The 27151-nt window shown below is 40.5% G+C and overlaps 1 protein-coding gene across 1 annotated transcript in view; it reads left to right on the forward strand.

Moving 5' to 3' along the window:
* Window positions 1-27151, forward strand: part of ptprua (protein tyrosine phosphatase receptor type Ua) — a 172129-nt gene that overhangs the window by 120421 nt on the left and 24557 nt on the right. Inside the window, 13 exon segments of the mRNA XM_051078931.1 lie at window positions 1136-1337; window positions 4065-4167; window positions 5879-6017; window positions 6019-6159; window positions 9312-9348; window positions 15594-15732; window positions 17367-17396; window positions 17841-18001; window positions 18347-18363; window positions 18365-18535; window positions 22843-22915; window positions 23864-23940; window positions 25963-25980. Coding sequence (XP_050934888.1) covers window positions 1136-1337; window positions 4065-4167; window positions 5879-6017; window positions 6019-6159; window positions 9312-9348; window positions 15594-15732; window positions 17367-17396; window positions 17841-18001; window positions 18347-18363; window positions 18365-18535; window positions 22843-22915; window positions 23864-23940; window positions 25963-25980 — 1308 coding nt within the window.

Genomic DNA, 27151 nt, shown 5'->3' on the forward strand with positions numbered 1-27151 from the left:
AGGCAAGAGCAATCATCTTGTCCCCTATAGGTCATGTTCTACACTTCCACTATGAGGAACGGGAGGCTAAAGTCTGTCCAAGGCAAACCACCATGCCACCCTGAAAGTAAAGTGTTAACATTAAAATGTCTGTGGATATGCCACGAGAATGACAAATGAGCAAATTTATAACAAGCCTGGTTGATTTCTGCAGTTTTACAAATTTTGATTTACAGACTTCAACACATTTATCAAATGGCAACAAAATACCAGCATCCAGCAGGTCTTGATTCATACTCGTCATCTTCAGTACCTGTTGTTTTTCTCTGCTTTTACTTTATCTACTAATCCAGAAAACTGTGTAAAATCAGGCCAACAGTGCTGTAGAAGAAGAATATGACACAGAATCTGCTCGAGTCTGATTATTGGCTAACTGTGGCATAAGATTTATTAGATCTGAGCAAAGAGATGACATCTTTTTGCAGTAGCCCTAAGATTAATTGAAAGGTGTTTCCCATGAGAGAATCTTTAAATAAAATACCATCGAAATTCAATCTTTCAGGTAGTGTGAATAATAAGTTTTGTGCTGCTTAAAGTGGATTATCGCAGATACTGCATCTTCTCTACAGTTTTACACAGCACAGTGTAGTACAATTAGTAAGATTATTTCTGGCCTAAGAATGATATATAATAGGGAATATTTACTAGTTACCTAATTTGAACACATACTGAGTGAAAGCCAAAAGTCTACCTTTTTGAATGTGTCACAATTTACATAAACGTTTCATACAGATATTATGTCCTCCACAGGATGAATTGTAATAATTTTGTTGATCCTCTGTTTTTTCCTCTAGCACCAACATCAGTTCTAAATTGTAACTAAATACCTGCAAAACTAATGACATTATCATCAGCCTCGGCTTTGTGTTTAATGCTATTTAGCAAATGTTAGCATTGTAGCACACTTAACTAAGATGGTAAACATTATACCTGATATTAGCAAGTTAAATTTGTCATTGTGAGCATGTTAGCAGGCTGGTGTTAGCGGTTATCTCAAAACGTTATTGGGCCTTAGTACAGCCTCACAGAGCTACTGGCGTGGTTATAGACCATCGGATCTTATTTTAATCCAATGGCATCTTTTCCCTGTTCCCAGATCAGTTACCAGAGTATCGAGTCGTCAGACCCAGGCATTAATGTGCCTGGTCCTCGCCGTACAGTGTCCAAACTGAGGAACGAGACCTACCACATGTTCTCTGGCCTGCACCCTGGAACCACCTACCTGGTGTCAGTCCGTGCCCGAACTACCAAGGGGTTTGGCCAGACGGCGCTCACCGAGATCACCACCAACATCTCTGGTGAGGCCTACTGCTGTCGTTGTTGGCATGAGAATACATTATGACTGAGCTGGGGTAGAGTAAGGTCAATGACTGCTTTTTTGGAAAGTTCAATAATGATACACTGTACTTATGGTATGTGTGATAATGTATATTGTTAATGTGGATTTCAGTTATTGTTACAACACCACTTCAAAGAAAAGAAAAAAACAACTTGTTTTTCCCAACAAAAATGCGTTCCTACTCAAAACATTTCCAGACTATAGCAGAGGCTAAGTAATGATTTGTAATTCCGTCTTTTTGAAGAGCTTTTGATTAAATTACACATATACTTGTAGATTATACAACTCATCTTCATTTTCCTTCAGCCAAAGAGCTTTCACTCCTGCATTGCCTTTGTCTGATGCCGACCCGAATCGTAGTGAACACAAATGTTCAGCTTGAATGGTTTGGCTGAAAACAGCTTTGTTCAGCCAACATCACCGCAAACTGAGTCTGTGTTTATCATTCAAAGACGACACAGCGGCTCAGAAATTAGAGAAGCAGCGTTTGTGAGTGAAAAGGTTGCTGGTATGGAGCTTGAGATTGAACTGGAAAATGTGACTGTGGGGAATGTGAAACACTATTTTCTACAAATGGGGATCTACAGACTGTTTCACTTGTTATGTTTACTCTGATGAAGCATAACATGCTATTGTGATGTTTGAGTTGAAATTTCTGATGAATCTGTGCTGAAAAAGCAGTGAAAAGTGAAAAAGTGGGCTTCCCAAACAGGTCAGCAGACATCACTTCCTCCTTTTCCCTTATTTCAGCACATAAACGTCTAGATGTTGCATAAAGAAGAGTGCAATGCTCCAAACATGATGCAGCCCGAGTGCCTGCTATACTAAATGCCAATAACAACCTGTGTTTATGATAGATTATCCAGTAGTCATGTGAATTTTGACTTTTATTTCTAAGAAGCTAAGGCTGAAGTAGTGTAACACTCCTCTTCTTGGTAAACTGTCAGGGTCTTAATTTGGGAAAGACAATAATGTTTCAAAGGCAAATATCCTTCTGAGTACGTCCAAAGATGTATGTCCAGATTAAGACTGCAGTACTTTAAATACATACAAACCAACAACTATTAAATTCATTCCTTCAAATTAATTTTACATTTATCACATCTGTCTTTGTACAGCTATGATGTGTGTTTTAAGTTGTCAGGCCATGGACAATTTTTGTTGGTTCTAATGCAGTTTTGTTAGGATTTGTTTCTTAACAGTTTGCCTATTGAACATTTTGTTATGTTTGACAACCCTTTAAAATATGATAAAATGTCAGCAATTGTTAAAGTTATGTTCTGCTAAGTAGTGCGCACGATTTATTTATTTGAGAAAATAATTAAGATTATGTTTTGTTCACAAATTGTTTTGATTTGGAGAGCATGATTTATTAATTTGTGCACTTTTTTCCTCTGTAGGACCTGCTCTGTGTAGATGATATGAATACATTTTAAAACACAAACATAGAATGGCAGATCAGAATGCACAGATGACATACTTTGTCATTTAGTCTGAAGAGCCTTTAGCTTATTAGTGATTGCATTTGTGCCAAACATATCTAATTAAAATGTGCACTTTGTTTAGTTTATAACACTTATAACACCATGCTAAGAAGCTATTGCTGACCTGTGATGCTAGGTTCATGCTATTACTGATGCTAAACATAGACTTTTAGTAATATAAGTGATGGTTAATATTTGAAAACTATCAATAAAAATTACTGTCATCTAAATGATATACATGTTAACACCCTCTAGCTTATTTTTTTGAGTGTTGGGACCCCGCACTGTAAATAATGCAGCCTGTTTGCCATCCCTCCTTATTTTCTGTACCTGTTCCATCTGGTTTAGAAGGTTGCCTATGTGGGCTCACAGCTGTCAAAGTATACAATTCAACCTACAGTATCACATGCTCTCTCCTGGCTGTACTGTCAGAAAAGCCCAGCCTGAAGCCAGCTCCTGCACCGATTTGGTAGCAGGCATGAAAGTGAAATGTCGCACTATTAGTCTTTTCATGATTCATGTTGGATTTAACCACCTAACATGCACTCACTGAAACACTCCTCGACACTGCTATGTATAATACAGACCTCAGTTGCTGTGTGCAAGTGTGAGCTTGTGTTTTTCAGATGACAGGTTACACAAGCAAAATTTTTACAACAAGCATTAATGTCCCACCTCAGAAGCAGAGAGACTTCCACTTCCATTCCAGAGCCTCTTTTGTTTCAGCTTATCTGTTGCACCAGGATAGCCATTTACTTCTCTACATACTCCACTTAATTCACTCCCTGTAGTAAACAGAGATGGGAACACTCAACCTCATTGTCCCCAGAGCTTTACTGAGGTTGTGCAGCTTTGAGATCTGTCCTAATTATATTATAAGGGCCTCTTGTTTTCTCTGTAGTTGGCTGCTGTTTCTAGTCATCATCAGTCAATGGCACTGTGTGGGAGGCCTCCACACACTACAGTACACGGGGGACATGTGCAGTAATGAATAGAGATAGCACACTGTATTTTTTCATATAGGGGTGGATAAAGTGCAGCTACATGTCGTTTTAAAAATTCAAATCTAAACAAAACATATTTGCTCTTTCCCAGGAAATGCAAAAGTTAAATACTTAAGATTCTGGTTTTCTTCCACTGTGATTCAACTTTTTTGACTCTGCTTTAATTCTGTGGTTTTCCCATTCCAATCCTTTTCTCAGCCCCGGTGTTTGACTATGAAGACATCCCCTCTCCGCTGAGTGAGTCGGAGAGCACCATCACTGTGCTGCTGCGCCCTGCGCTGGGGAGAGGGGCTCCTGTCAGGTACAACTAATACACGCTTCACTCCTGCGCCAGCATTCATTGAGTGTTCTTCTGCGCTGTGATATTTATAGCTGCCGTCAAAACGAGCCTGGTATAGAAGCAGGAGATTGTTCTTGAGGCTTGTAACATAGCAGATTTTAAGTACAATGTATGAGCAACCAGAAAGGTTTTCTATTATTGTACAGAATGTATCAAGTGTTTCGAATGAATTACCGGGGGATTGATTGCACAATGATATGTGTCACATCAGGATTTATTCAACAGCTGACTGTCTTGATTTAGCTAATATTGAAAGAAAGAGTTGATCACAGTTGATCATTGGCACTCCCTCTATCCTGAAACCTGACTCCTCACAACAGACAGCTATGGAATGACACCGCATGTCAACCAATCACATGTTGACTGTCTGACAGCTGTGTCTCTGTAATGAGGGCCACACTCAGATTTGCAGTCAAGAGTCAGGGTTTAAGAAAAATAGGAAGAGCATTGATTCCTTCAAGGTAGAGCAAATTTGTTTTGGTCAAATATACAGGAATGTAAATAGGAAAACGTGTGGTGAGGTCAGGACAAAACAAGAGCTAACTCTAAAGATAGTCATAAATATTGAGAGCTGTGACATGAGTTGAGACAAACATTGCACTATTGAGTTTTTTTAATGAGTTTTGCATTTTGAAATTTTGGTTTTGTGGCATAATAGAATGACATACGATAGAACATAAAAACTGATACACCAGCAAAAATTTTCAAGGAGGTTTAAATTAAAAAAAAAAAAAAAACAATTTAAATGGTATACAGTATATTTTTATATTAAAACTGTTATTCTCTATGAATGATATATTCCATCAAATAGAGGCATTATTCCAACTGCGATTATGTCCCCCCCCAATAATGATAGAATGATGCCAACCCTCCCCCAGTGTCATATTTATTCTTAAAAAGTCATAATTGTAGTTCATTTAATAGAAAACATATTTTTTTCCCTCTAAAAAATGGGCATTATTACAGCTATTTAAATAGGAAAATTCATATAACTCGGATATTAATGTAATAGTTTTGGCCATCCATTCCTATCATTAATTGTAATTTGTATTCACCAAGTCAGTTGCTGAGATCGTGTTGACACTGCTAAAAAAAGAAGTGACTAGGGATGAGAAACAAGCAGGCAACAGGTTGTAAACAAACCTCCAGCTTAGCCAAACTTATTTGGAAGAGAAAACACAGACACATGGAAAACTTATTACTGTCTGTTGTAAACATCCATCACAGTTTACAGATGAGCTTCCTGGTTCAACTTTGACTTGTGATATCTTCCATCCTGTACAATGAGGAATCAGTTATTACTGTTTTACCTCCAAGTTTGACTCTCAACTTACGCTGTCAGATTTTATTGTGGTGGTGCTGTGGTTTTCGTAAATCTCAGCAGTATAGTTGGACAGTACAATGTATCAGTTAGTTTGTCAGTGAATTTACCTTTGATTGTGTTTAATCTAGTTCTACCTACTAGCTTTTTCTATGGTACAGCTCTACAGTCTCCATTAGCGGATCTGATTTGAATAGTGTTCATGCAGATGACTCACTACTTAGCACTGTTAACAAAGACCATTAGATGAAAGCCCCAAAAAAGTTAAGATTGTTGACTATATATTGAAACTATATTACCTCATTACAGTAGTTTGATTTGATTGCAGTTCTTTGTACTGTCCTCCTACAGCGCCTACCAGGTGGTGGTAGTAGAAGAGGACGGGTCCCGTCAGGTGAGACGAAGGGAGCTTGGCACCGTCGACTGTTTCCCCACTCCAAACTCCCACAACGAGGCCCAGGCCAAAGGGGCTCCACATTACTACACAGCCTGAGCTGGCTCCGAGCAGCCTGCCCGATGCCACACCTTTCACTGTGGGCGACAACCACACCTACAACGGCTACTGGAACAGCCCTTTAGATCCCACCAAGAACTATCTCATCTATTTTCAGGCCACCAGCAACTTCAGAGGGGTAAGAACTATTAAGATGCCTGACAAGGCTTTTGTTCCTAGTGCTCAGACATCCTGCTTTTTTGTTTTAGCAACCTTGGCAGTCAATTTGGATTTGTGTCAAACATGTTCAAGGCAGGAGGCAGTATGCTGGAGGCACCGTGAGAGAGGAAACAGTCCTCTGCATAAACAAGGTTTTATTTATTACCAAATGCGGTGATGTATGTTATGCATTTTTAGGATGGCTTTGGGTCGAGTGTTTCCCACTGGTAAATCTTGGACTTATTAATGTTGCATCATTTCTCAATGAAACAAAAAAAGGAGGACAGTGTGGTTTTTTTCCTCCCTAAAACACTTTAGAAACATCACATAAGCAACATGGCCAAGTGAATCTTCCAAAATAAGCCTTTAGAAGATAATTAGGTGCAGAATACAATGTGTACTTCTGCATTTTTTGTGATCTTCCAGCTGTCAGATTCCCTCATATTCAAGCTCTTTAAAAACTTTAAGAGTCTTTTTTTCTTCGGGGAAAATCAAACCCTGCTTCACAGGCTAAAAAATATCAGAAAAAAAAGAGCAATTGGTAAAGCGACTGAAGCATGAATAGGGAATGTGCTGGCCAGTGTGCAGAGAAGCAGTGAGAGCAAAATGTTCTTTAAGTCACTACTACATACAGTATGAAGTGTACATGTGACTGCCTCATCTAAATATCACTACCTGACTCCTCAGAGGATGCATCCAGTTTCCTCTGGGTGCTAGTGGTGGGGTGGTGCTCCAAAGGTGAGGAAAGCCAACAGTCAGCCTCTGGTCTGGGTCAGGAACCAACATCTGAGTAAAATTTCTCCCTTTTGATCTAAAATCAGCAGTGAAATTTTCCCATCATGGAGATCGATTTGTGAAGATTCTCCCCGAAGACCACATTAAAAGCTCTGTTGGCTCAGCCGCTCTGAGACAGAAATCAGCCAACACAACAAACTGAATATTATAATTCATGTTGATGATTTTCTTTTTTGTCCTGCAAACATTTTCATCTCCAATCTATTATCTAAACTATAGTTGTGTTTCATGAGAGATGGGCTGCTCAGGGAGAAAAGAAAAAAAAAACTAATTATTTTGACAATTACCCTGGAAAAATTAGATGTACGAGGCTTACTATGGACCATGAGCTGCCGTTGAATTGAAACAGTAATTGCTTTGGCAGATATGCCTTCAGTGGGGCTTGAAAGATGCATGATTGGTGCTGCCAGTTTCTTGTGAAACACACAAGCAGGAAATAAACACACATCAGTATTTTTCTCTCTATCATGTCTGCAGGAGTCATTTGGCTCTTTAGAAAAATCTAGATTATTGCTATCTATTACGCTAAAAATGAAAATAATAGTATGTTGATATTTTTCCTTTCAACCCTCTGTTGCAGTTATCATTGCTCATCATCTGGGGTTACTTGTTACTCTTCCTAGCTTTTCACTTAGTGGATATTTGACATGTGGATTGGGTAGGGTTGGCTTCTAATCTGTTTTTGATCCAGCTCCAGGTTGGCAAAATACCCACATTCACAAAACTAGCAAATCAATTATTGAATCTTTTATCTGTCCTCGTCCTTTTATATCAGCAGCTAAATTCAGGTTGAAGGCCTTTCTGCTTTAGCCCTGCTTATCACCACTTTCATTGTTTTGAATGACAAATGTTCGCTGGTAGCAGTTTATATCAGCTGTAACTAATGTTAATTCTATATGAAAGTAACTTGATTAAACACCAAAATGAAACTTGGCTATTGTTTGCAAGCCAGTGCTTTGTTAAAGTTAGTATCTGTACCTATTCATTCGCTAGAGAAAGGAGCACCACTCTGTAGCACCACTCTACAAGGACCTGCAACTTAACTGTTTAGGTTTTGTCTAAATATTCTTATCAGCACAATTTCTAGTAGAAGTCAGGTGTTTTCAGTTGAACAGTTCTGTACAGTGCCTGCCCTCAGCCGTTAGAGCTGTTAGAGACTAGTTAGTGAATATGGTGGAGAATTTAGCAGCTAGTTATTGGTAGAGACCAAAAACAGATAAAAGAGAAGGAATGCTGGACTAACATTTGTCACATAGACAGACATGCAACTCCAAATGAATGCTACTCTTGCTACATGTCTGCAGCATGTGTAAATGGGCTGCAGTTTGCTAACATGTTCACCATAACAAATTTGCTCATCTTATTTTAAGGTTATAGATCGTAACCCTTGATAATTTCTGCTGCTCAAAACTGTAGTGTTTCTGTCTATCAGACAACAAGACATGTTAACATATCTCAACTGAATCTGAGTTTTCATTATTTATAACTTTGTTAACTTACAAACACTGAAAGCTGAACTTAAATGGGTGTGAGGGATTACCCAGGATTCATATTTGATAAGCAGATCTAATACTGGAATCAGATCCGAAATCCGCCTCATTGATGGGGATTCTTCAGTATACTGTAAATCCCTCTCCTTAACGAGACTGGAGGCTCAGTTGCATTAAATTGCTACTTTGACAAGCACAAGCATTTCTGTTCCAAAAGGCCAAAAGCCCACCTTGACAGAGGACAAGATGACACATGACATACTACCTGCCACTACTTTAATAACCCCTGGGTGGAAGTAAATATGACTTATCTGTCACTGTAAGAGATGAGAGGAGATGAGAATACACTTGAAATGGATTTCCAATTAAAAAAGGTAATTTGGCAACCGTTATAGGTGAAAGGTTTTTGACTCCAATCTCAGAGCACAGATTAGCATAATTGCCCATAAAGACGGTTTAACTTCCTTAAATCTTAATTTGGTAGCATGCCCCTCTATCTTTGGGATAGAGGTGGCTGTTTTGGGGGGTGAGTCAGAGCCAATCAGTGGACCTGGGTGAGGGACCTCACATGGTGAAGAGGAGCAGAGGTCTGAGATGTCTTCCATGTGGAAATTTCAATTATTTTCCCCCCATAGCAAAGGTCTGGGTAATTTTGACGTATAAGGCCACCTGTGTTTGCAAGTTTTAGACGAGGCTGTGGATTTCAACAGACTGGCTCATAATTAAGTTACATTGTGGTCATTTTTGTACTCATCATGCCAATCATTCAATCATTGCCAATGCCAATCATTGTGTCCTGATAGGTGCCAAGCCAAATGAATTAACTCAGCCCTTCTTTTTCTCACAGGAGACCAGAATAAACTGTATTCGGATTGCTCGCAAAGGTAACACTTTTTTTTCTTCAGTCATGAAGGTGCTACATGTATCATTTTCACATTAATAAGTTACTATCAAATAAATTATAAATCAGTATACCTTAAGTATGGGTATGACAACAGTTATCTTATGGCCTGTCTTTGTACTGTATTAGATTGCTGCATAGTTTACAGCACACAGAGAGGTGGTGTTCTTTTTTCAGTGCAGGTGGAGCTTCAGCCATATGGTAATTACAAATACTAGATGAAGTAAAAGTTTGAGAGAGGCAAAGTCAAACCAGTATTCCCAGATTCTGTTCAAGGAGGAAGAAAACCTCATTCAAAATTACATTGACATTCCTAATAATGCTAAGTACTAAAAATTTTGCTTTTACCAAACTACCACTGTGCTTTAAATGTCACCCTGCTTGACAGAGAGAGGTGTGAGTTAAGTGGCCACAAATAGTCTGGACATGTATGAACTATCCATTCCCCGAGGACAGAGGACTAAATGTGTCACCTTTGATATTTTTTACTGCAGATTTCATTAGAAGACATAGCTGGAGGATATCATAGATATTGATACTGAAGAAACCAAGTTAATGATGAGCTGTAAGCTGTAGTCTTTTGTATATGCTAGCAAATAAATTGTTGTTTAACTTTGTGTAAAATGAAGAAGGTTTAAACTTAATGTCAGAAAATGTGATAGTAAGCACCCGGAACTATAGTTTTATTCAGACTGATGTAAAGGCTAAATGAGAGATTTCACTGAGTTAGAAAAGTACAATAGCAACTAGCCAGCACAGGTGTGACATCTACATAGTTTATATAGAATATAATATATAATTTTATAGTTAGTTTTATTGTGTCAAACCCTATTTTTTCCACTAATTGATCCATTTTTAAGCAATAGCTATTGTATATTATAGTGTATTTGTATTCTTGCTTTCATACTGAACGATGCATGCACATACTGGACGTGTAATGAAGGTGACTTTGATGCAAAAGATAGCACTCAGTCATGAGTTCATTATCAGTGTGATGGACGTCGTCGTTGACCTTTTTTTGGAGTCGTCGTTATGAAAGTCAAAGGTATGTTTGGATGCTCTATAAACTGATCATGGATGAGCTGGATTCCAGATTACAAAATGGCACCCACCAAGCACATAAGCCAAAACAGTTTTCTGGGTTTGCTGTGGCATTGTGTTCCCACTGTACATGCATATTAGTGTTTCTCTCACTGGCCCCACCCATGCGTTTCCACCTGGCTCCCGGAAAGTTTTGCAAATGTAAAGCCCTTACGGTTTAAAATGTGTAATACAAAGAGTCATAACTGACCTTGTTCACAGTTAGAGGTGTCCTGTTTCAATGGTAGTCTATGGGGAAAATGCTTTGAGCTGCATTCCTTCTGTTCTGATAGAAACTGCTCAAGGCTTTTTTGCTGCCCCCGGTGGTCAGTACACTTATTAACAGACACTTAACCAGTTACCACAGGTCCCACCAAATCATCCAAGGATTATAACTTCAAAGGCTGATAAATATTAATATTTCACTCATCAGCTTCATTGTTGAGATATGGGATTGCAGGGTTCTTGGTGTCAGCTTTACAAATGGTGTTCTAGGGCAAATAAATTAGCAACAAGACAGCTTTTTAACAAGTCCTTGGTAAAACCATTTTATCTAAACTACTTTTTCTGAGGTGAAAATGAATTTGAACTTTACAGTTATCACCTTAACTCAGTTGTAATTGGGAGATTTGTGTTAGATCCTGTTGATTTAGCTTCATGGGTTCACACATTAAGGTTTGCAGTGAAATGGATTGGATGATTATGATAAGTAGATAAGATAATAATGCTTTATTGCAGACTTATTTAACACCTGTGTGTTGATGTGATTGCCCCATGTACCCCTTTGTTAATGCTGTGTCTTATAGTGTTATATCCCCATGTCTCCACAATTAAGCTGCTGAATAAAGTGTTATCATTACCTATTGTAATGAGAGAATAAAAATAAGAGGCAGGTTATTAAAAGCTGGAATTCTGAAAATGCTACCACAATAGCAGTAACACTGGGGTGAGACAGAGGCCACCAGTTGTGTTCCTCCTTTCTAACATAATGTTGAAGTGAAATTGTGATTCTCGGGGTGATCATAACCACTGTAGGAATGTTTGTGGTTCTAGTGGTTTCAGCTACGTGGTGCAGGGTGCATGTCAGAGACTTCAGCAGGTATCCTGGATCAGGCTTCTACTTAAGGGATTTGACATGGACTTAGTGTTGTTTTGGGTGCTGCAGGGAGGAAGCCCATGTGCCAATCTCCCCTCAACAGAGACACCAGAGGAAAGGTGAAAGCAAACTTGCATCCGTGTTCTCACTCTGTTTCCCTTGAATCACTGACACTGACATTTGGCAAAGCCCTTTTGGGCTCTGATGGCTTTGAAATCCAGAATGCGGCATCGTTTCAAGATTTTTTTTTTTTTTTCCCTTAAGAGAGGAAGCGACCAGGAGTGTTTGCTTGAGAGACAGACACAGATAGAAGGCTCTCAGTTCAAACAATAGAGGAGAGGGAGACAGACAGAGGGTAAAATGGAGTTGTTCCCTCCTTCCTCCCTACTGAATTATGCCTGAAGTTTGTAGTGCTCTTGAGAAAGGTGGCAGTTAAATTGGATTCCTCTCCCTGAACTCTTTCTTATCTGAAGTGCAATGACATCAAAGAATCCTGCCTTACTATTGTCTGCCGGCGTGTCACGTCTGTAGAGAAGGGGAGGTGGGTTGCAGGCATATTTATAGAAACTAGAATTTTTTTTTACTGTAGTAGTGCATGTATGTCTGTGGCAGGCTGGCCCAGAGGATATGCTGATGTTCCTGCAGCTCCCTTAGAGGTGGCACAGAGGTCCTGTTAAGACCGTCCCTGGCTGCTTTTCATTTCCTCTCACCACCTTCCCACACACAGATGCTGCCAGCTGTGTTCAACAGAGCGCCTGGCCAAGCCACCGCAGTGGTGGGCGAGGGTTTTTTCTTTATTTTTCTTTATTTTTTTTTTTACCACCTGGGCAATTTTCTTTGTTTTTTTGTCCTCAGATGAAATGAGGCCAACATTAGCTGACACTAAAGAACGATTAGAACATGTTTATTACAAATCAAATTATCTTGAAAATTCCCCTTTCTGCCACAGGAGGAGGTTTTTATTCATGTCAGCTCAGCCTGTAGAGAAGCATCAAATTCACATTTAGCTTTTGCAGCATTTGAAAATTTTGCTTAAAATCTGTGTGACAGCTAAATGGAGTCATATCATGAAATTCTAAAATTGTCTTCTTTTTTGTTTTTAAACTGGCTTATGTTACATAAGCTGGTTTGAAATCCTAAAATGTGACTAGATAAGTGTATTTGCAAGTGTTGAGTGACAAAATGAGCATATTTGGTAAGACTTCTGTCCTCCCTTTGTCTCCTCCCTCTTAAATTTGCTGTTGGTGCTGTTTGCTGTACACAAACTCAACACTTCCTCCAAGTTTACCTGTTGTCGCCTTGAATTTAGCATAATGCACATTTCCACAGCACTAATTTAATGGAGCAAATTAAACCTTGGATCCTGCTTGAGTTAGATAATTCCCTCTCAATAGGAAGCCATGGAAGATTAGTTTGTGATTCGAGCCAAGTTTTTATAAATCGTAGCTGAAATGTCCAGTAACAGAGTTTAAAGTTGGGGGGTGAAATTCCTCCTGAATGTCAAGGTCTAGTCAGATTGGGTTAGCTTATGCTAGGACGTGTGCTGGGAGCACACAGAGGAGGAAATGAATGTGACTTACAATGTTCAACTATGTTTGTCCTCTTTGTGACTAGACTAATATGATGTGTCTTGACTGACAAATTGCAGACCAGTTCAAGGAAATGGCAAAATGTTGAGCTCAACATTGATCAAATAAACAAAAGTCTCTGTGTTAAAAAGAGAAAGTCACATCACACACACTCACAGATTGGTGATTGGAACATCATCTTTTATTGTGCTGATATTCCACTTGCACACCATACATTATACTGCATTGGAATTAGCGAACAAATACAGTATTTCTATTAAAAGCAGAAACTCAGCACTGCACACTGATGAGTGTGACATGTCTCTTTTACCCACATTAGTCTTAACAGTGTGGTAATTCCAGCCTCCTGCCAGGCCTGGCCTTTATTTGTTCCTGCTGGGTGGCTTTTATTTCACAAATTATGTTCTATGTGTGTTTATGTCTTATTTATGTCCTCTTTTCTGTGTAACCTAAATGATACTGTGTGTTTCTGATAAATTGTGGACCAATACAAAGAAATTATGAATTATGATGAAATATGCGACTGACTGTCTTCGCCTCTCTTCTCATAATTCTGTGGATTTCCCTGCACAACCACTGCTGTTTTTTGTTTTGGTGCAATAAAATTTACAGTGATAGCCAATTTCTAAATATGGCACTAAAAGCAGAATGACTCACCCAGTATGATTCATGTGATTACGGCAAGTCTGTCAGGCTGTATTGTCTGCCAGGAACTATAGTCAACACCAATCCACAGCTTATCAAGCCAAACTAAGCATTCTGCCTCACTGTAAAGGCGTTCTTTCTCTCTTTTCAGTCACAGATAAAAGGCAATAACTCCCCCATGAAGCATCTTTGCTTTGTTTAAATACAGAGATGCTGTCCAATTCAGCTGTGCTGCCAGTCTCACCGAGACTGGCCTAAGACCCTTAAATGATTCTATCGCTCCGTATTTTGTTTTACTCCCTGCCTTATTTGTTTTCTAATCAGTGAGATGGCTTATTAATGAAGAGCATGCTGCCAGAAGTATAATAATACTCCTTCAGTTCATTCAAACTTAATAGCAATTATTCACATTTGGATAAAGCACAGGGAGCCCAGATGATTCATAGAGGGTGATATTTCATGCTCTTGGCCGGCTGAGATGGCAACGTGCTGAGACTGTGACATATGGGTAGGGGAAATAGTCGCCTGAATGCATCAGTTTGGTAAGATAACCATAGTGTTGTCTCTCCCAAGCCTAACATGTTTAAGTCTCCTTTGTAGAGGCCCATGTTGCTGATAACAGTGCAATGAAATAGCGTTCAAGCCCTTTCTGATACTGTCTAGTGAGCTCTTTATTGTATAGCCCCTGGTGATTACGTGTGGTGCAGCCTTTGCATGGTAATACATGAGCTTACTGACTACTTCAGCCGGAAACACTCTCCTGTGTAAACTCCATCTGGATCTGTAGTGACCTCCAACACACCTCATTCCCTCCCTGGCTTGTTTGAATCAGTCTGGTAGATATATCCTTATCCTTTCTGTGTACTACAATAACCAAGCCAGGATTACTGTAGAAGACTCCATCAGGCTCTACAACAACACCAACCTGTTTGTATCCATAACTGACTGTATTCTAATGTCAATTAGGCTTGAAAGTGAGCTTCATTATAGTGATAGAGCTCAACACAGGACAACCTGGACTACAAGAAGGCCCACCCCTGATTACCTGATAATGATGAAATATCAGAATAGGGTGCAGTCTCATTCCCCCATACAATAGGTTAAAGATACAACATGTATGCTGTGTCCAGAAAGTGTGAAATGTATGCGCTGTATGTTACCCTCAAAAATTTCCATAATGTAATGCATAGCAGTTTATAGATGGAAATTACAATCATTTAACACTACCCCTGCAAGTGATTCAAAATGAGTACTCATAAGTGTGTTAAATCTTAGTTGACTGGTCACTAGATGAATACTAATTGCTCACGTCACTTAAATTGCAGAAAAGGTCTACGTTTTCTCCAGGCTCCCCTAGGCCACCCAATTCCAGATTCATGCGCCCAGGTTTGAGCACCACAAACTAAATTCCTTTCACTGCCACTTCAGTGAGGTGGAGGGAGAAATCGTAGGCACAGCTATCTCAAAATGGGGAGAAATAAAACCAAAACAATTTGCATGGCTTCATCAAAAACCTCCACTGAGAAAATATTTGGGTGAACTTGCCATTGAAGCTCTGTTTGTGGTAAAAGAACAGCACTGTCTTAAATCCCACCAAAGCAGACTTACAGTATCAAGACCAGCACAGGCTGCCAATCTTCTTGGCAATAGTTTTGTTTGTTTATGGTAATTATCCTAAAATGAATGGTGACAATGATTTATTGACATCAAACCACTGCATGTAGCATCTTGTTTTTGCAATTAGAACTGATTAACCAGTCACAGTGCCTGTCTTTGTCTCCTCCTCTTCCTAACCTCTCTGTCACGCATGGCGTACAGCTGCCTGTAAGGACTCTAAGCGGGCTCTGGAGGTATCCCAGCATGCAGAGGACATGGGTCTGATTCTTGGGGCCTGTGCCGGTGGTCTGGTGGTCCTCATTCTGCTTCTGGGGGCCATCGTCATCATTGTCAAGAAGGGGTGAGTGGCTGTGACAATGTTTGCGTGTCTGCTGGCTGGCTGATGTGAGATGGGTTAGACCTTTTCACAGTCAAACATTTACAGTCTTAAGTCTTATTGTTCCTGTATAGCCCATCCAAGGGAGTAAATTTATCTCTATCCCACTTGGCAGCTAGGGTCTATTGAGGAAAGCATTTGGCAATGAGAGTGAATTACAACCAGAGTTAGTGGAATGGTAGAGCATTAATCCTAAACTCTTCCACCGCTGCCTCAGCCAAGCTTTTGTGTTTCATCTCATCTTTTAATTTCAAGGTCTACGTGTTGGCTGAGCACATTCAAATGCAGCCTGCTCGCACTGGAATCGTTGGCTGCTTTCCACCTGCAAATTACCTCTGTCGTCGATCGCACCTGCAGTGTATTCTTCCTTCGCTCGCTGGGCGATGGTGGAACACTCATCTGAGTGTGAAATATTTCATCAAGGGGCATGTTATTCCATTGCCCACTCAATTACATGAGGCGAGCAGCTGTGAGGTGCCAGTGGATGGGCTAGTAATTGGTTAGGAAGGTTGTTTTTGCTTCTTTTTTTTTTTTTTTTGGAGGGAGGAACTCCTCAGCCCCGAGGAATTTTCTCACAGAGAATAGAGGGAGAATGAATGGGGATGTCTGGAAGAAGGCAGTGACTGATAAGATTCAGTGGGCCAATCTAGCAGGCACAATAGGAGCTAGACAGCCACATGGGGGCAACAGGAGCAGACATGTTTGTATTTAGTCACAAAATATTGTCACTGTGTATGTGCAAAGTTAGACTCTATATGTTAATATGTTTTGGTCCTGTAATCAATAGGAAAATCAGAGATCCCATGCACAGCAAAATATTCAGTGGGGCGCTCGCAATGCAGGAAATGGGAAAGAATCAAAAATGAAGAAAGGGCTGTCTGCACGTCAACACTGTACTGTGAATCAATTTCTGTCACCATCTTGATAAAGGCTGATGGACTGTGTCAGCAACTGACATTTAAGAGATGAAAGCATGTGAAATTTAAAGTGTAAGTAAATGAGACTGTTGTATACCTGAATATATTCCATAGGCCTAAATGAGGAGGCTACTGTGTAATGAGTGAGGAGACCATATCAGTCAACAGACAGAGTTCAGAGATTGCATCTCTGTTATTTCTAGCATCCTCCTTCCTTGTCAAAACCTGGCATTGACATTACCTACCATTCAACTACACTGCCAGCAGCTTGGTCAGAGATTAAGATGTGTTAATGTGGTAGCTAATGTAGCCTCGAACCACTAGCATCAGCCAGAGATAAGGAGTGAGCCACAGACATCTGGTAAGCTCACCTTCTCTTAAAGAAATGACAATAACATACAAAATACAGCTTATTACACACATGTAAATACGGATTTAATCCAAGATAACCCTGAGACAATGTAAACATTTAGTTGGTGCAGAGATGGGTTTTGATGTGTGGTAAGTCCTTTCTTCATTTTTATGCTTTGTCCTGCTTCATGACGGCTTGCAAAGAACATTCCAAGGCACTGAGCATCTTCATTTATCTTTCTGATGCCCATCTTGATAAACCATAGTCACCTCTCTTTTTTTCTCCTCACTCTCTGTCTCTCTCCTTTCCTCCTCCTTCATGCTAATCAGAAGGGACTTCTATTCTTACCCTTACTACCCGTAAGTTACTCCTTTCTCCATCTTCCACCCTGACACCCTGATGCCATCTTTCCCCTTGCTTGCCCTTCGTAGTCCCAGGATTACTAAAGTGGAAATAAGCATTGCTATCTCTAGCTCAACCCTCAGTATAGACCCCCCTCTCCCACCCTAGCCCCTTCCTCCTTCTCCTTTCGCCTCACCACCTCCACCACAACCCCACTGCCACCCCCAACACTCTCTTGCTATCACCAAATCTCACTCTCCCCCTCGTCCAGTTTCAATCTTGTAGCCCTTATATTTCCCCCTCAGTCCAATTTCTCATCTCCTCACCCGTCCTACTTTCCTTTCTTCCTTATCTCTTTGCCTGTCTTTCTCTCTCTCTGCCCCTTTTCTGCTGTCCTCTGTCTATTATTACTCCCCCCCCCCCTCGCTCTATCCTGCCTCTCTGTCCCTGCATCTCTACAGTAGGAAGAAGGTGGCCATAAACAAGGCAGCCATGTCCTACAGGCAGGAGAAGAGTCGGAAACTGAGTTCTTTAGACTGCAGCATGACAGAGCAGAGCACTCTCCAGCAGGATGAGAGGATGGCCCACTCCTTCATGGATGCCCACGGCTGCAACGCTCGAAGTAAGACAGCAAGGAACATATGGGTACTCTGGAGAGAGTGTCTAGAGAGTTGAAGTTCCCTCCTTCCTGACCTTCAGCCATGTTTACTTCCAAGCATGTATCCAATCTGTTCTGCCAGACCATAAGGTGCTCTCAACAGAGAACTCTCCTGCAAGTCTCTTGTCTGTTTGAATATTCTGCAGTGTCAGTCAGCTCTCACGTCTCTGCTGAAACACTGACTTTTTTTTTTCCTTCAGCCGCCCCCCCCTAGACTTTTCAGCCGAGTTTACATTAATAACAGAGAACAGAGTCTGTGTCACAGAGCGTCAGTGGTGTGGTTTCAATTGTATGTGATTGTGTTCCCAGATGAACAACGTAGCTCCTGTCAACGAGTCCAGCAGCTTACTGGGGGGCTCGCCGCACCGCCACTGTCGAAGGAAGAGCTCGCCGTATCACACGGGTCAGCTCCACCCTGCTGTAAGAGTTGCTGACCTCCTCCAGCACATCAACCAAATGAAGACGGCCGAGGGATACGGTTTCAAACAAGAATATGAGGTAAGACAGGAGAAAAGAAAAGGAGGAGGAAGAAACATACTCTACAGTAGTGCTGTTGCTTCTGGCTGTTTTCAAGGTTTTTCATTCATTTTTTCATTGCTAGGCATAAAGCTCTACTGGGGCACAGGCCCCCCACTGCAACTACCCCCCACCCCCATGCACACATACCTACACACACCCTACTGCCACACCTACCAAAACTGCTATTAGTAAATTATTAATGACTGTATGAACATACTTAACAACATACTCAACTTTCTCAGCATGTTCTGTGGCAGAAAACGCATACTCTTACATCCAAATAATCACAAACACAAACACAAAAAGTCATGCAATAATGTTTCAAATAGTATAAGGCCACTTGGTTTCATAAAAAAAAAAAAAAATGTGGGGGGTTGTGAATGTTCAGTGTTTTGAGGGGGTTATTATAGTTATATATCGGATGCCAGAGGAGAGGACTAGTCTCACTGAGAGCAAAGCCACGCATGAAAAAATTTATTGTGGACTTTTCCAACGTTTGGGGTCGGCGTCTGTCCATCTATGATCTTACAGGCTTTTAACGCTTGCTCTTAACCTGGTGAGTTGTCAACCTGTCTCCCCTGCGGCTTCTCCGCTCCTGTGCACTGACGCATTCGCAGGCCGCCTTGCCAAGACAGAGGCAGGGGAAACACTGCTGTTGTTGTGTCACATTACCAGACCTCAAACTGCGTACAGTGTCGCGCACCGACACAGGTGGGCTATAGCTTCTATTTGGAGTCAACACTCTTGCTACACGTTTGAGTAGAAATATACCTATTCTTTTCCCGTCAGTATGCCGTAATTATCTGAGTTAATGTAATGATAAATATTTATGTTGTTGAGAATTAATCGTGGCATCTATGCTGGGGCATGTGCAAGCTGAACTGTTAAGAACATTGTGAGGTGAGGTTTTGGTACTAGGTTCTTCCTTCCCACATCATTTTTGAAAGAAGGATGCATTGTTGCTATCCAAAGGTGGCATCCAGTGCATCAAACCCCTTTGTAGTCTTTTTTTGGTTTGGTCCACTGTACATTGTGATTCCGTATCTTTTTAGGGTTAGCTTGTTTCAGTTGTCTTTGTTGTAATGTGACAACACATCTGCTTGACCAGTCCCTTAAAAGTAGACCAGTGATACCTGCAATCCAGTATCACCATCTGAGCAGTACTACATGTGTAGTTCCACATACTCATCTCCAACACCCTGGGAAGAACAGTGGAGAGAAAATAGAACCTACTGCAATGGTCAAGTCATGTCATGCTGTGTTACTTTGGTGGAAGAGCATTAATATTTGTTTCAGGTGTCCACATTTTATTTATTTATTTTTTGCCACAAAGTTTATTTATTGTGTTCAGCATTTGTTTTTGAGCAAGTCATTGCCTGTTTACGGCAATGTATTACAAGTGACCAGAACTGCTCAGCACTTGTCAGACAAATGGCAGCTATGGGGCTCCAATGTGTGTGTTTTTATTTACAGGATGCTCTCTCTAACACCTTGATCACCCTCTCTCCAGCTGGGGAAAAAAGAAGCAAAAACAGTATTACAGATGGTATCATTTAAAAAATCCTGATATTTTTTAGGTGCAGCTAGTGTACAGAGCTCGTCTCTATTACTGCAGACAGCTACTGTCTACTTTGAAAAGGCTTAAATGGAGAGTTAAATATTCATGAGCAAGCTGTAAAATGCTGTTTTACCTCATCTACATTACAGAGATAATGCAGATATACTGAACTTCCTGGTGTTGTGTGGACTAATTATGCTTTCCAAAGTTACTTCTTTCAGCCTTCTTTTTACTTTTTCCGCATCAACCAGTGGTGATAAGGCTTTTTTTGCACCTACACCTGCAGGAAGCCAGATGTACTTTTTCGATTCATTAAGCTATCCCCTGAGGGGCCAACAAATTTCCCCCCTCCAAAATCAATATATGGGTCGCTTTTTCACTCCTCAGTCTGGCTCCCCATTGCCTGGAGAAATAAACAAGATGAAGGGGATCAGCTTGCACACTGCTGTCAGACTTCATAACCCTTATTTCCCACAGGGTCATGCTGCTGCCATTGATCAGACATGTTGCAAGGCATTGTGGGGGGTTGTGAATGAGTCAGGCCTTCTGTGTGGGGAGGGTACAGTATGTGTTGTGCTTGGAAGCCAACATCTGGAACCAGAGACAGTGAATAAGCCAGTGACAGAAAGTGTGTCACACTCCACAGATGATGCAGCCCCCCCTATGGGTGAAGCTATGTCACTTTGTTTTCTTCTGGAGCTGAAGCACTCCCTCAACACTGCAAGACAGTGAGATGATGCAGAGGCTAACAGATAGTGGTTTAGTGAATATTGTGCAGAGACAGACACAGACAGATTTTCAACAACCCTGATTTGTTAAAGTTTTCGTTTCTGAGAGAAACTTGTCAATCTGGTCACTTTTTTTGCTTCTTTTTTTTTTGCTCACTGTTTTGGACCTGTTTTCAGCTGCAATCCTGAAAAACCCATGGTACATTACCTGCTCAGCTCTAAACAGCAGACAGACAAAGTTATCAGCTAGCTGGTGGGATATCTAAGCTGAAGAATTAGATATATTTCTCAGGGGTTTGGCTAAACCAAGAGCTAAAAGAACATTTTACAGAAAAATAAACTTGTGCTCTCTAGCAGACAATTCCTTGCTAAGCTATACATATACGTGATACCAATATATGTGTGATATTAGCTGAAATCAGCCCTAGCTTGATTTATCTCCGTGTGAGAACTTTGTACATCATGGACCAAGGAATATCCCTCTGTGTATTGCAACAAGTCTTAAAGGCCCTGAAAAACTGTTTGGTCAATCAGCTTCTTAACATGAGTGATGGTGTCCAACAAGAGTGCTGAATGTTCTGCAGGTTTTCTGAGAGATTTTTATATTTGTGTTTTTCTCTGAGCTGGTTTGAAGCGGGAGGTGCTCAGTGGGAAAAACATGATGTTTCATTCCTCCATGAACAAACAACCCAATTCATGCTTGCCCCAGACACATTGGATGCAAGGGTCTGTGTGGGTTTTGCGCGATGTCGATTTTGTTGTTGTCCCATGTTGGTGACCATCCATCCAAAATCTTTGACTGCTTGTACTACAAGCACATGGTCTGCACATTGCTGGAAAAGCAAACTATTAACAAAGCTTAAGGATTCAGCAATATTTGAATATAAATCTTCTGGTAGTTGGGGCTGTTCGCTTGTGTTGCCACTGTCAATCAAATCTGATCAAACTGCTCTCAGCTCTGATAAAGCAGAATATCTGAGTTTTTATCTGTTAATAGGTAATGACTAAGGTTGTTTCTTCTGAACTTAAGCTGTGATTGGTTCATATTTAACATTAATATTTAATGAGCAATACTTGAGCTTTGAAACCAACTTTTTAGAGGCTTTATGTATTGAGCATTGAATTTAACTGATAAGATAATAGAGAAGAAATAAATCAAACAAAGCTCCATGAAGGTGAGCAGGTTGTTGTTGTTGTGGCTCCAGAAAATACAGGGTGCTGGACAAAGGCAGGTGTGTTAAGCAGGATTAAATCAGGCATTACCTGTATAGGATCTAGTGGCAGGTGTAATCCCCTGATCAGCTTGCTTTCTCCAGCTCAGGTTAGGATCTCAGGTGGTCACAATTTGCACCCCCCTCGCACAGGAGGGATTGTTTGGCCGCAGATGAGAGGCAGTGTGTCTCAGAGCCGGGATGTGCCTACTGATACGGCTGGGAGATCAAGCCAGGACTTAAGTCAAACAGGGTATGACACAACCCGAGCCAGGCCCATACAAACTCGTTTTGTTTCTCCTCGTGCTCTTCCTTCACTTGTAGTATTGATTTAGACTCAATGACTCATCTCGTAGCACCAGCAGATTTAGTAGATGGGTGTCATAAACAGCTGTCACAAATTTAGCAGTTGAACACTGAGGTATTATAGAGCTATGGCGTCTTCAAGCAGTGAGCCTCACACTGTGTCTAGAATGAGAATGACTGCAGTGGGCCGCCTCCTGCCTCTCAAGGCCACAGCCATCTCTCAGTGCCGCATGTCATCTCTCAGCCTCAGTCTCTCCCCTCTATGTTGTGGCAGATGTCTGCTGATGACTTGGCAAGACGCTGCAATCGTGAAGTTACTTAGACAACCTTAGGGTAACACTTTAGAGTGCATTAGCAAAGTCGTTTCTATTGTGAGTTTCAAGATGCATCAAAGACGCATCACCTCTTTTTTTTTTTTTTTTTTTTTTTTGTAATGTCTCTCTTTAAAAGTTAACTTGTGATCTTTAACACTTTACTTTGCAGAGTTTCTTTGATGGCTGGGACGTCACGAAAAAGAAGGACAAGACCAAAGGAAGACACGATAGTTTGCTTAGCCGTAAGTATTTGTGTACTTAACCTGTTGGGTTAAATAGCAAGGAAGAAATGTTGATTCTATTGTTACACCTAAACATTAATAACTTTTTATTCTTACATGCTAAAGAAGGTTACCATTAATGCCACTCCCTGTTTCCTGTGAGTCAGTCAGAATCACCCAATAATTATTTTTACTCCCAGCTGAATGGTTGTTAATTCTTGAAAAAAAACAACTTATAACACAGTTAAGGTTCAGTCACTTAAAATTGATTGCTCAGCAGCAGCTTTAATGGTGTTTTTGTTAGCAGGTACAGTCAATATCTTAATTTCAGTGTTCTTCCAGAGTCGCCGTGGAACACCATCAGAAATAATATTTACACAGTCATCAAACACTGAAGCTTTGCCTCCTTATTTATGGTTGTATGTAAGTTTAAAAAGAGTTAGAGCGAATTGCAGCCATATAATCGTTTGAGTAAATAAAGTAACAGTATAATAAACATTATTTTCTATCCATAGATACTGAGTAATGTAAACCCAGCAATATTTACCCAAAGTCACTTTTAGTGCGTGAGCACGAAACACCACAAGTCAAATGATGAAACAGGTTGTAAACAAGCCAACAGATTATTATTCATTTGGATGTGAAATCACAAGTAAACTATACCCAAATGTTGGTACTGTTTAATCATCTGAGTGATCCTGTTTCTTTCCCTGGTCTGACTTAGTGAAGTTCCCAGACAGTGAATACAATATTACTTTAGGATGTTAATATGATGGAGATATTTACTAAAACTAAAGCCAAAATTAAACCCATGTTTTAATAAGCTAGAATTATCTTTTAAGTTGATGAAGACATCCACATTCTCATCCCTAATACATTCAAATTGACTGAGAGGAATGACCTGACTTCTGCTTTTTTGTGAATAAAAACTATTATATTGACTAAATCTTGTGTTTTTGTGCATTTCAGATGATCGGCATCGGGTCAAACTCCACTCTCTGCTTGCAGACCCCAGTTCTGATTATGTCAATGCCAACTACATTGATGTGAGTCACGTGCAGTTGTATTTTTCCTCCTTTTTCGCTTCCTACACCTCCATCTCTGTCTTTGCTGATCCCACAGCTCCACCTTAAGAGCTTGTACTAATCGTCTTTTACTGTTGTGGTCGATCCAGTGTTTGACCAGAGAACTTCTCCACATGCTGTCTGATATTGTGTGAGCTCTCTGTTACTCAGTCTCATTTAGTAACTACTCCCACAACGTAGCAACGTAGCATGCTAGCACACGCAGGCCTTGAGGTGAGATTTTATCGCAGCAACCCCAGAGATCCTCAGAAGCTCAGCGCACCGGGCTTCACGACTCACCCAAATGCTTTTGCAAGGCGACATTGCTCAGCAATTGGAGCCACTATAACACAGCTGATCCTTTCATCTACTTTCAGATATTTTGATCTCACCTACAGTTCAGCTCGAGTGAGTATCTCAGGAAGCCTCTCCAGTCCCAGCAGCAGTTCTTATCAGATCCTATCTTGGCAGCTTTGCATTAGATGGACCAACAGTTTTTAAAGGACAGTCACTTTTCCCTTCAGTACAGGTCAGGCTGTGATCTCTGCTGCTCACTCATAATGGAAGGGTCACTTGAATTAACTCTGAAAAGCTTTCAGCAGTCTTGTATCTGTTTTTGCGGGAGCCTACTGAAGTACTCATCTCAGGTTTTTAATGTGAGTTGTAATGGTCTTTGTTTGTGCCATTGTTTGTTGAACAAAAGGAAATGTGAAGTGGACAGAAGGGGCTAGATCACTAGTAGATGCCTGACTCAGTACGTGTGGGTGGCATTAGTTAAAACAGAACGTCAAAGCTCACAGGCTACTTTATCCCCTCTAGTGCTCCGTGAGGGCTCAATTAGGACGAACGTTCCAAGGACCTTTGTGTCATTAACCGCCTGCATGTCATGCCAAGAACCCTGGCTCACAACACTGCAGTGAAATGATTCCAGATGATTCATGGATGAGTCCAAGATTGGAATAAATGGAACACTGTTTTTTTTTTTTTTTTTAAGGTTAAACTGTAAAGTTCCACCAGCCTCTCCTCTCATTCACATGCAGGTTTATATAATTTTTCTTTTGCATGGGTAGTAAGACAAGAAATTTTATGTCAGATCTTTAGATGTTCCTTTTGTTGCTATTCTGACAGATGTAACACAAAAGTGACATCATCCTCACTCAGTTCTTAGAGGATTTTGCATTTGTTCTTCTAAACGCCCACTGCCAGGGATTCTTTTCTTGCTCTGGTGCTCGGAAGTGATGCCTGTTACAGTTGGTGTTGGTAGCAGCTGTAATTTGTTGGGGATAAGATGAAATAAGATAATAAGGATGGGAAGTAACGGTTGCCATGGCTTAGCATACAAATCAAGAAGTTTAATTTCTTTGAATGACAGATAAATTCTGCTTTAGATTAAAACTCAACATGCTTCATGTATCTTTCCTTGTCTTTTTTTGTATCATCTGAGGAAGACAGGATGACCCAGTTTATTGTTACTGGTGTTTGGATGTAAACTGTGAGGTGCACAATCATCTAATATAGATGTAATTCCAAGGGATAGCGGGCTGGTCAGCTGCTGCAGAACACACTAAACATACAACACATACCTTGAGCAATTAACAGAATATGTTAAATGAAATTTTGCATTATCCCTACACATGCCATGTGTCATGTTTTTAACATGAAGGACAACTATGTGTTATCACTGGCCTCCAATCAAAACCTGCCATAGCACTCTTTTTTTCTCTCTGCTTCTTAAACAATCCAATAAAAATACAGTATGCTGAAGCGACAGTAATCAGAGAAAAATACTAAACACGATAATCCTGTATTGTAGAAATATGGGAATTTGAGGTTTCTGAACATTATTCTCTCCACAGGTCCTCAGAGCAAGCTGCTCTCTAACCATTTCATTACCCTCTTTTCCTGGTCTTTAATCACAATAACTAGCTCTTGTTTCCTCCCCTACTTTCCCTCTTTCTCTCTCTATTTTTTCCACCCCGTTTTCAACCTTTTGGCATCTCTTAGATTCGGATAAACAGGGAAGTAAGTACCTTGCTTCTCATCTCTTCTCATCTCCTCTCTCTTTTCACGCTGCCCCCTCTCGCTGTCCCTGCCAGCCCATCATGGCTTCCCTCCAACAGCAGATCTTCCTTCCCTCTTCCGCTCTGAGCTGCTGAGCCTTTCTGCCTTTAGCCATCACTTTTCCCCCCTGGGTATTTCCCCCTGAACACTGACTGCAGCAGTCTCTCGGTCGTCTTTCATCCGTAGTCAGCTATGCTCACCTGGAGTTCTTGCTTAACATCAGGCTGTCCTTATAAAAGGCTGATAGTATGCCACAGAGGAGAGAAGTGCGGTCAGATCAAAGCAAGCAAACACTGAGTGACACAGCAGGCATTGTAAATATATTCAGTGGACTGTCAACTGGGGGGGAAACTTATAAAACACAGTGCATACAAATTCAGGAATTATTTTAAAGATTAGTTACAAGGGTTTTACCTACCTCTCAGTTTCACCACAGGTACACCAGTGTCAGGGTGTCAGGGTCCATATTTATCAAGCATCTCAGAGAAGAGTAATTTCTGGTCTAACCATAAAGTGGCACTGCAGAATTACTTGTCTTTGTAAAATAGGTGTATTGCTTCAAGTTTGGTGATTAATTGTGGGGCTTGTTTGTGAGGCTTTGTGGCTGACTAGCTAACCAGTAACATGCTGGCATTAGCAAGCCACAAAAGCCATCAAAACTAGCTGACTTAACTGCCATTTTACAAGCTAGAAAGCTTGTTAATCTATAACTATGCTTAACTGGGAATGAGCAAGCTAGCCAGCTCAGTGTTTAACAAAGTTTATTTAAGAGATGTATTTGTATCATTAACTCCTGTTTAATATCTGCAAACGGTTACTGTATTGTGGAACATCTAAACTTTAGCGCAGCAGGGTTATGTAACATTAGATGGTGTAACACTGCTGTGACCAATGAGTGCCAGTAGGAGGCAAATCACAGAAATAAATATACACATTCCAAAATGTATGAATTTAATTTAAGTCTTCATTTACAATAACAAAACAATCACAGATACTGAGTGGATAAAACATTTTGTGCAGCTTTTCAGGATGTACATAATTGCTCACACAAATAATCACAGTGTCTTGCAGCTTCAACAGTGATAATTTTGATCCTTTGGAATCTAAATTGCAACGTTGGACATGTTTTTAA

The sequence above is a fragment of the Lates calcarifer genome, linkage group LG3 (assembly GCF_001640805.2).
Source record: "Lates calcarifer isolate ASB-BC8 linkage group LG3, TLL_Latcal_v3, whole genome shotgun sequence".
Lineage (NCBI taxonomy): Eukaryota > Metazoa > Chordata > Actinopteri > Centropomidae > Lates > Lates calcarifer.